Source organism: Festucalex cinctus, chromosome 2 (genome assembly GCF_051991245.1).
Source record: "Festucalex cinctus isolate MCC-2025b chromosome 2, RoL_Fcin_1.0, whole genome shotgun sequence".
Lineage (NCBI taxonomy): Eukaryota > Metazoa > Chordata > Actinopteri > Syngnathiformes > Syngnathidae > Festucalex > Festucalex cinctus.
Window position 1 is genome coordinate 39371637 of NC_135412.1, and position 9853 is coordinate 39381489.

General features: G+C 37.1%; 1 protein-coding gene across 3 annotated transcripts in view; it reads left to right on the forward strand.

Moving 5' to 3' along the window:
• Positions 1-3664: 3664 nt before the first annotated feature.
• The window catches only part of tmco4 (transmembrane and coiled-coil domains 4), a 12451-nt gene continuing 6262 nt past the window's right edge, over positions 3665-9853 (forward strand). The window contains exons 1-11 of one of the 3 annotated variants that reach the window (XM_077515051.1): positions 3665-3999; positions 4088-4287; positions 4542-4692; positions 4785-4959; positions 5079-5106; positions 5894-6023; positions 6145-6242; positions 6806-6949; positions 7087-7206; positions 8673-8837; positions 9773-9853. The exon at positions 9773-9853 is cut by the window's right edge and continues 56 nt beyond it. In XM_077515051.1, coding sequence (XP_077371177.1) covers positions 4613-4692; positions 4785-4959; positions 5079-5106; positions 5894-6023; positions 6145-6242; positions 6806-6949; positions 7087-7206; positions 8673-8837; positions 9773-9853 — 1021 coding nt within the window. In that variant the 5' untranslated portion in view covers positions 3665-3999; positions 4088-4287; positions 4542-4612. The remainder of the gene's footprint in view (positions 4000-4087; positions 4288-4541; positions 4693-4784; positions 4960-5078; positions 5107-5893; positions 6024-6144; positions 6243-6805; positions 6950-7086; positions 7207-8672; positions 8838-9772) is intronic. The other 2 variants (XM_077515049.1, XM_077515050.1) reach the window with 2 other exon arrangements.

Genomic DNA, 9853 nt, shown 5'->3' on the forward strand with positions numbered 1-9853 from the left:
ATCATCACTATCACAGCATTCTCAACACTTAACATCATTTCATGTCTTCTATATTCTCCCACGGACAAGTTTTGGCAAGATATAAAGGTCAATCTGAAGATATGGCTCCAGTTTGTCACTTGTGTCTGTTTATCATCACTGGTTAATTGAAAGAGTAGCGCTAAGTATTGTATAATGCTTAAATCATCACAAGACAGAGAATCCAAAACATGAAGCTACTGTGTATCATTTGCAATCTCAGATGAGGACGTCTGTGACTGCTCAAATTCTGATGTCGCCTATTACAGTCAGTTGAAACATAAACAGAATCCCTTTTTGAGATAGACACACTGCACATGTGGTTCTGGAAATTCTTCTGAGACAAGGTAAGGATATTATTTTGACAAAAGTACTCTCATCACATAGTTGTTCCACATGACATTTACTGCCTGCCTCCTTCACTTTTGCGCTATAGTTTTAGCACTTTACACCAGGTTCAGATTTTATCTCATTTTCAATGGTCGAGAGCAGGGCCGGCCCAGGCTACAGGCGAGCTAGGCGGTCGCCTAGGGCGCCATCTTGTGGAGGGGGCGCCAAATTGCAGAAAGGAAAAAAAAATTTTTTTAAAAACACAAACACAAAAAGCCCTCCCCCCCTCTCGTGTTTTCTAGCATAAAATGTTATATAGCAAATATATTTTAATGAGTTCCTTTTTTTTTTTTTTTATTATTACTTCTATTTCAAATAAATGACTGTGAGTTCACGACCTGCTGTCCTGGCGCCCTGAACCTGACCCACTGCTGCCGCTTACAATGAATGAAAAGTAGGGGGAGGGGTTGTATATCATCTCAGAGTGTAGTGGCAGCACTTTGGAAAGATAGATAGATGGTTGGCACACTTGTGTTGTTTATACATTGACATCGACATCAATGAAAAGGTCCAAGCCTTCAGGTGCTGCACTAAGAAAGCGGCGAAAGGAGGAGGAGGAAAAACGGGCCCAGGGTAGAGGTATGTATGTCAGTCAATCATCATTGTTTATAAAATAAACACGAAAATAGCGTTAGCTTCTTAGCTTGCTTGTAACTTGTTTACTGCACCATTACATCCATGCTAGTAGCTACTTTGCACACAAGAGTGGGGCAACGCTTGCTGAGTTTAAACTAAAACAGCCAGTAAGTCCAGATACCTGCAAATGGATTTGCACAAGTCATTGTTTCACATAACCACATTAATTTATTGAAAATGAGAATTATGTGCTGGTTTAATGTAAAAATCTATATAGTAAATGCATTTTTTTTAAACTAGATGCACTGAGAAAATATTTGCAGCCACAACAAGTACATGCAGAAGCTGTGGTAAACAATCCTTCAGTGTCATCTTCACCAAAGGCTACTGAATGTAAGCGCATGAATGGTGCATTTAATACAAACAGCCATAATTTCTTACATTGTATTCTATCATAATGCAAATGGATTTGTTTTCCCTGCTTTAACACCAAAATAATTTGAAGTGATATATTTTGTTTAATGTACAGCTGAAGCAACAGCCAGTCAAGCACCAACCAGCAGTACTTTGAGTGACACAAAGCTCGATCTTCTAGATCCAGGTGACTATTTCAGTTATATCAGCTATTGCTGCATCATGTACAGTGCTCAGCATATATGAGTATACCCCCCTTGAAAAATGTAAAGATTTTGTTCAATATCTCTCCGTGACCCTTGTGAGGAATAAGCGGTCAAGAAAATGGATGGATGGATGGATGTTCAATATCTCAATAAACATAAGAACAATTTCCAAAATATTGACAAAATGTTTTCTGTAGAATACGCACAACATGAAAATAAGGTTGTAATAGGATGCATAGATTACAAAATCTTCAATTTAATCAAATTAACTAATGCAAAAAAAAAAAAAAAAAATGCAACCCACAACAAAAACGACGACATCTAGTATTTTCTATGATCTCCATGACTGTTATGGGTAGCAACATGTCTGCTAGGCCTGGAATTAACAAGCCTTTTTTTCGGGGTCTACTTATTTGTGCAATATGGACTCTAATAAATAAAAAAATAAAAAAATAAAAAAACTCTGAGCAGAGATGCAGTCATTTCTTACCTGGCCAAAATCCAATATGTCAAGCATGGAACTTTTATAGTTTTTCTCGAGGAGAAAAAAACTTAGAGAAATCTATCCCAACATGTGGGTAGCACTCAGAGTGGCTGCTACCATATCAGTGACTGTAGCATCAGCTGAGAGATGCTTTTCCAAGCTTAAAATAATAAAAAAACTATTTAAGGTCTACCATGTCACAAGAACGGCTAACTAGACTGGCACTTATCAGCATCAATCAAGAAGTATCCAGGCAGCTATCCTTTGACGCACCAATTGATGCCTTTGCTGCAAGGAGGTCCCGGCGTGCACTATTTTAAGTATTTGCCGTTATGTTCCTAAGTTATTTAGTGAAGTTTTTTTGCACACTATTCACATTATCTGTGAATCACCTTATTGCCAAAGTTTTATGATATATCAAAGTTTGTATATTGATACATTTACTATTTTTTGTATCTTACACAATTATTAATGTACATAGTGAAAACATTTTGAGGTTTTAAATACTGTCATTTTTCAAAAATTGCAATAAAAAGTTGCATTGCATTGTACTTCTGTTATTTTTCTTATTTTTATTTGTTTGTGGAATTTGGTGTTTATTGCGTGGTGTGCTATTAAATATTATCTATCTCTAATTTTTGTGTGTGTGTGTTTTTTTTTTTATGGGATTGGGGGGGGGGCTACCATGTACATTTTCGCCAAGGGTACCTGGTCGAGAGGATGGGAGCACGGCCAAGTGTAGTACCAGACAGTACTGTACTGTACTGTACTGTACTGTACTGCACTGTACTGCACTGTACTGTACTGTACTGTACTGTACTACACTACAAGAATGAATTTGGACTGTGAGCGCCTCACGTCTATTTGTTGGTTGGAACTGCCCCCTGTTGGACAATAGTGACACTTCATGCGCTTGTTTTGCCATCTTATTTTTATTTTGACTCGGTATAGAGAAAAAATAAAATAAAATATCAAATTCGTTGTGTTTTGCTCTCCAATTATGTATATATATATATATATATATATATATATATATATATATATATATATATATATATATATATATATATATATATATATATATATATATATATGTATATATGGTAAACAGTAAACATGCAGCAACATTGAAACTCTGTATTTCTACATATCACTAGTCTACAGTATTCTTTGTTAGTCTAACAGCATAAATAAATAAATAAATAAATAAATACAAATAAAAAAAGGAAAACAAGTCCAACAGTCAGGTGTACCGAGCACGTGGTACGTGATGGATAAATTTATTTCTAAGATAAGCAATATTCCCAGTCATTTCATAAACATATCAAAAAAGGACAATTAATGCCTGAGATTTTAATGTTCACATTTATTTAGGGGACCAAACGGAATTATATATATGTTATATAAACATTGGGAACACTTTCACGGATTTACATATTAAGTTTAAGGCACAAGAGAGAAAAAAAAAAAGAAAAAAGATCTTATCAGACAGTAAGTTCTTCAAGTTACTTACATAGGAAGTAGTCTGTGGGAACCTTGTAACCGCTTCCTCTTTGAGGCTCCGCCCAGTTTCAAACTACGTGGCATTTCGTCACTGAAAAACTTGCCAACTCGAGATGTCCAGAATGTTTCCGTAACTTAGACCATTCAGCATTTGTACTTATTTTTGTATCGGTAAAAAAAAAAAACAATGGCTAAAAAAAAAATGCCGTTTTATTTGAACTAAATCCGTTAAAATAACACATTTTGTGGCGCTTTGTATAATACCAACGTATGTGGGCGTATGTACTTGTCACAAATCCGAGCTTGGTCGGAAGACATGAAGGCAACTAAGTTCAATCATGTTGAGTTGTGACATTTCTCAACCAATGGAGGCAAAACACAGCAGTGCGGACACTAGTTTTACTCCTGGTATGTCAAATAATTTGTTCACCCCCATATTACGACAGTACAGTAAGTAATTAAGCTGACGTTGACGTTATGAAAACTTGTGAACTAGCTGCTGCTGCATTTGTGACTGAGACTGCGCGCGCATCTGTTTTGATGTTTGCTAACTCAAGGGGAGTGTTACTACTGTACTGTTTTTTTTGTTGTTTTTTTGTTTTTTTACAACAAGCAGTCTTTCTAACTCTTTATTTCTTATTGCAGCTTACCTTGTTTTAAAGAAGCACTTACAGAGCTCACGGGTTTACAATTCAGGTCAGCTCATTAGAGAAATAGTAACCTAGGTCACTGGAGCTATTTCAGTTGCCTGGCTGGCACGTAAAGTCAAAGAGTACCACTGGTATATCTCATTAGATGTCATGTCAGTCGCTTCTGTAATCCAGCAACACTATTCCGACGTAAAGTAGTTTGTTTTTGTTTTTGTTTTTTTTAGTCAGGGTACCTGAATGTCACTTCTGATGGGGTTAATAATTAAGTACAATACAGTGCCATACTGTTTATCTCCTCAGATCCAGGGGGGGCAGAAGCAACACAAGATGCCTCCTGTGACCAAAGCCCCGAGGAAATTATCAGTAGACAGATGAGTGAACAGGGCCGATTTGCTTATGCTGCGCTGTGTGGCGTCTCACTGGGGCAGTTGTTTGCTGGGAATGAAAACAGGTAATATGAGAATATTTAACAAGTTAAGTCGAAAAAGCAGACATGTTAAAAAGGCGTTCGAATTATACACTGTTTACCCCCCCTCATGCTAGTACGTTCAGGGAACAGTTCCTGCAGGGCTTGGTCCAGTGGCTGGACCTGGATGAATCTGTGATGCCGGTCATGGGGGCCTTCCTGTCTGGCCTGGGAATTGAGGGCTCCGACACCTTCCTGTCCATTCTGCAGTCTGAATCACTGATGGCTACAGGTGCCATCCCTATTCTACAGGTATCACTGTCATAGCAAATAACTTAAATGAAAATATTAAGGTTTTATGCATGAAACGTTAAGCATTTTGTCCTGGTTTTGTTAGTCTTTAATTAAACATACTTATTTCTGAATTGCAGGACTTGGTGGCTTTCGCTGTTAAAGACGGTAAGAAACCTCACTGACAACTAAGTATATTCCCATGACAATTTTGTTTACAAAGTAAAACTTCATTTTTTTGGTTTCACTTTCACATCAGATTCTCTCAAAATTAATTGAATTTATGGCAATAATGTTACCAACTCTTTTAACGCTCATCATCATGGGGGGAATTTTTTTTTTTTTTTTTTTTGTGCAAAATAAAGTGTTTTGGATGTTGGATTCACTGTTTTGTGTGTGAGACTGTGTCTATCTGTTTCAAGAGCATTTGCTAGTAGCACATGAGAATAAGAGTTGGAAAATATTATAATTCAAGCAGAGTGGAACCTGTAATGTTAAAAACAAACAAACAAGCAAAAAAGAGGTCCATTTAGGGATGGTCATTGGTCATCTATTTGTTTGATTTTTTTTTTTTTTTTGCGATAGGACATAATGAAAAATAAGTAATGTCCAAATGTCTCTGACATAAAACGGTTATTTACAACAGACTGTTGTTGTTGTACATGTTGAGCATTTGTAATCATATAAATATAACAATAAGGTAACCACTGTTAATGTTACAAAATAAAACCCAAAACAATCTTTCTTAACGCTAATGGCAAATGACAGGCTTACCAAACTGAGTTGTAGTGACATGTCTGATTTTTATTTTATTTTATTTTGACTTTAGACAAGTATGGACATATTTTAACCAAAATAATATTTTCAGCATTTCTTTTTTTCTTTTTTTTCTTCCCTGTAATAAACTACCAGTTTCACTAACACCAAAATGAGATGTTCTACCTCATGCTCTCAGGTCAATATGATGCCCGATCGAGGGTGCTCATCCGGCACATCGGCTGTCTTCTCCGAATTACACCGCAAGAGCTGGAGGAGTTTGAGGAGACACTTGGAGAAAGGCTGACAGAAGGAGGAGAGGAAAGCGAGTAAGATGCCATACGTTGTTTTCAAAGGTCTCCGTCCGCTTGACATTGCGTCCAACAGATTTAGCTTTGATACAAAATACTGTATAACTTGCACAGCTGATTGCAATTATTTGTTTCCTAGGGAGGAGTCATCCCGGCGACGGAAGAGAGAAAGAGGTCGAAAAATAAGACGCTACCTCCTTATTGGACTAGCAACAGTTGGTGGTGGAACTTTGATTGGTGATTATCCATCCATTTTCCATTCTGTTTATCATGTGGCCGTAGCAGAACTTAGCCAACTTATGCCGAGAGGTGGAGTACACAACGATCACCTGTCAATCTCTGCTCATTTACATATGGACAGACAACATTATACTTACATTCATAACTTGGGGCTATTTAGTCTTAAATTAACCCAACATATCATTTTACTTCAATAAGTGGCCTCCACCAAAGCACACACCATGTCTCAATTCATCTCACTTCATTCTCCATTTCATCCACCCCAAACAGACACCTTCTTTTTTTGGTCCACTCTGAAAAGATAGGTAATTAAATGCACCAACAACAGTTAATTGCTGAGCCATGAAATAGCTGCATTTATTTACCAAGCCACGTAAAAATGCGATCGATGTGTTGTTTACAGGCTGCTATAATTGCCACTTGGGGAAACAACTGTTTTTTTGCATACATTGAAAATGCTAATGAACAGTTCCGAAGCACTGTTGATTAATGAGGGTGTACTGTTTTGGAATGAAGATGATTTTTGCATTCAATAATTATCACCAATTATTGTTTGTCAGGTGTGACTGGTGGGCTGGCAGCCCCCTTAGTGGCAGCAGGGGCTGGTGCCGTGATTGGGGCTGGAGGGGCTGCCGCTCTCGGCTCAGCCACTGGCATCGCAATCATGGCCTCCCTGTTTGGAGCAGCCGGCGCTGGACTTACCGGTGAGTGCAAAAAGGAGTTAATTAAATGTCATGTTGCTCCAAATCGTTATCACGTTTTATTTTCCACCCTCTTAGTAGTTTCACCAAGCAAAGGGGTTTTGTTGTCCTTGCTGTTTTTACATAATATTTCTCATCAGGGTACAAGATGAATAAGTGTGTTGGTGCCATAGAGGAGTTTGAATTTCTGCCGCTAAGCTCTGGAAAGCATCTTCACCTTACCATAGCAGTGACAGGTTGGCTCTGCACTGGTAAATACAGTAAGTGTTGATCATAATATTATTTGTATTTGGAGATATTAATACAATCACACTGAATACTGGAAATGAACATTTCATTTTTCTAATTAAGGCCATAACAACATTGGGTACACCTGCACTCTCCAAACTGTTGAATAGTTTGCCTTTAAAATGTAATGGACACTTTTAGTTTTGTGGTTGTAGATACTCTAAATTACGGAGAAGGGGTTTTCAAAGTGGAACAATGACACCGCTTTTTTAAGGGTTTGTTTTAGCTGTTGTAGAGGAGTTATTGCTAAAGTATCTTGCCTCCAATTTTTGCAGGCGTATCATCTTGTTGAGTAAATATCAAACATTTGTAAATATTCAGATTGGAACGCGTCTCAAAAAGTAGGATTGAACAATTTTGAATAATCTCTAAATTTTCTGTGCTCAATATTGTGATTTAATATACAATTATTTTTCCAATGTCTTTTTCCCATGTACTTTTTTTGTTTTTTTTTTTTTTTGTTTTGTTTTTTTGTTTTTTACCAAACAACACAAGCAATAAATTAATCTCTATTGTAATAAACTATCACATTTATCACAACCCTTGTGAGGATAGTCTTGTAGGTTAGGTTTATGCTAAAGTAAAAGCAATTGAAGCATGAATTAATATGTAAGACAATTAATTTATCAATATACTTCAATTAGAGTTGTTAGCTCACTAAACACTTGGACTTGCAATCTTTTTAAGCTTTCACTTTTACAACTTTACAAAATTGCACCAAACTAGTGCAGCATGAATTCAGTAAGAAATATATCAGATTACAGCAATAATGTAAAAATATCTGTGGCTTTATGATGTCACTTTTTAATGTTTATTCAAACAAAAACCCAAAAATGTTCAGAAACATGCTTGTGGGTTTGGTTGAATGTTGTGGATGAATGAGATTATCCCAAAGACTGTAATGTGAACATGTAGGTTATACACCTATTCAGCATTTAACTTATGTAGACTACATAAATATATAAAATCTGCATGTATATATAAAAAAATAAAATAAAGAATGCCGACTGGCCAAAATGAAACAGTGTTTCAGTGTTGTTTTGTTTTGTTTTGTTTTTCAAAATTGCACCCTCAGGGATTTGAAAATTGCATTTCTCTACATTGTGATATCGATTTGAATTTGATTCATTGTTCAGCCCTATTCATAAATGTGATTTGCTAAAGCTGAACTAAAATCTAGCATAGTAGTCACTTGAATATCACTTGATCTTGTGAATATAAACACGTTCTTGTTGGTAAAATAAATGCATAACAAAAGTAAAAAAATAAATAAAAATAGGAGAAGGTCTATTCTGACATCCATCTATCAGCACAACTATATTGACCCACCACACACTCCTAGTTGTAGTCCATACTTGACATGCAACAGCTCAGTAGCACTTTATTTGAAATTGCATCCCAGTCGACGTTACATAAGAGTCTAACTGCTCTCACCCAGGCTCGTTCCAGGCCCCTTGGTGCACTCTGGGAGATTGCGGGGAGCAGTACTGCTTGGTGTGGGAGTCGCGTTTCCTCAGGGACCTGGGTTCAGCCATGACCTCTCTTTTGGACGGGCTGGTCAGCATGATGGCTCAGGAAGCCCTCAAGTATACCGTCCTCTCAGGTAGGAGAAGAAGGCTCCGAAGATTATAGGGAGTAAAGATGCAGAATTACCGTATTTTCCGTACTATAAGGCGCACCTAAAAGCCTTCAATTTTTTCAAAAGCTGACCATGCGCCTTATAATCCAGTGCGCCTTATATATGGATCAATATTGAGCCGCAACAGGTCTTGCTGTAAAGACGCTATCGGTGACTCTGCACTATTGGTGACGCGCATGCGCAGAAGATCCCGCCATCTTGGATCGCTAGCTAATACTAATACTTTACCTCAGATAAAATAATAAAACATCTGTTTATTCATTTTGTGAGTGAATGGAGTTGTCAGAAAGCTGGTTTGTAATCTATCAATAAAGTTTGACTGACGTATCTGTTTTGTTGACGTTCTCTTTAGCGCAGCACCATCTAATGGATGCATAACGTAACCCCAGCCTCTACTGTAGTGCCTTATATATGGAAAAAGTTTTAAAATATATCATTCATTGAAGGTGCGCCTTATAATGCGGTGCACCTTATAGTGCGGAAAATACGGTAGATAGCTGCTTGTTCTGGGAGGTTATTCTCCTCACCAAAAGACGTATCTGTGACATTTATATTCTATAAACAATGTCAATTCATCTATCTATGACAGCAATGTTTCATGAACAAGTAAAAGAATGTTCTTACATTAAAATGGCAGCAGGTACAATTAACCTATTTACTTCAGCATAAAGAATGTACGTTTTGTGACATTTATATTTGATAACGTGCCATGGGATTTTTGTCATTTAAAACGTGCCTTGTGTTTTAATAAAAAGATGGGAAATATCACATAATGCAGTGAAGTCTCACATGACTGGCTTGAACACATAATGTACATATTGTGACATAGAATGTAAAACCAATGTTGCTCAACTCTTACTTTGTTTTCAGTGACATATTTCAACAATGTTGTTGTCCAGGTATCGTAACAGCCCTCACGTGGCCCGCCTCTTTGCTGGCTGCCGCCAGTGTCATCGACAATCCCTGGTGTGTTTGTCTGA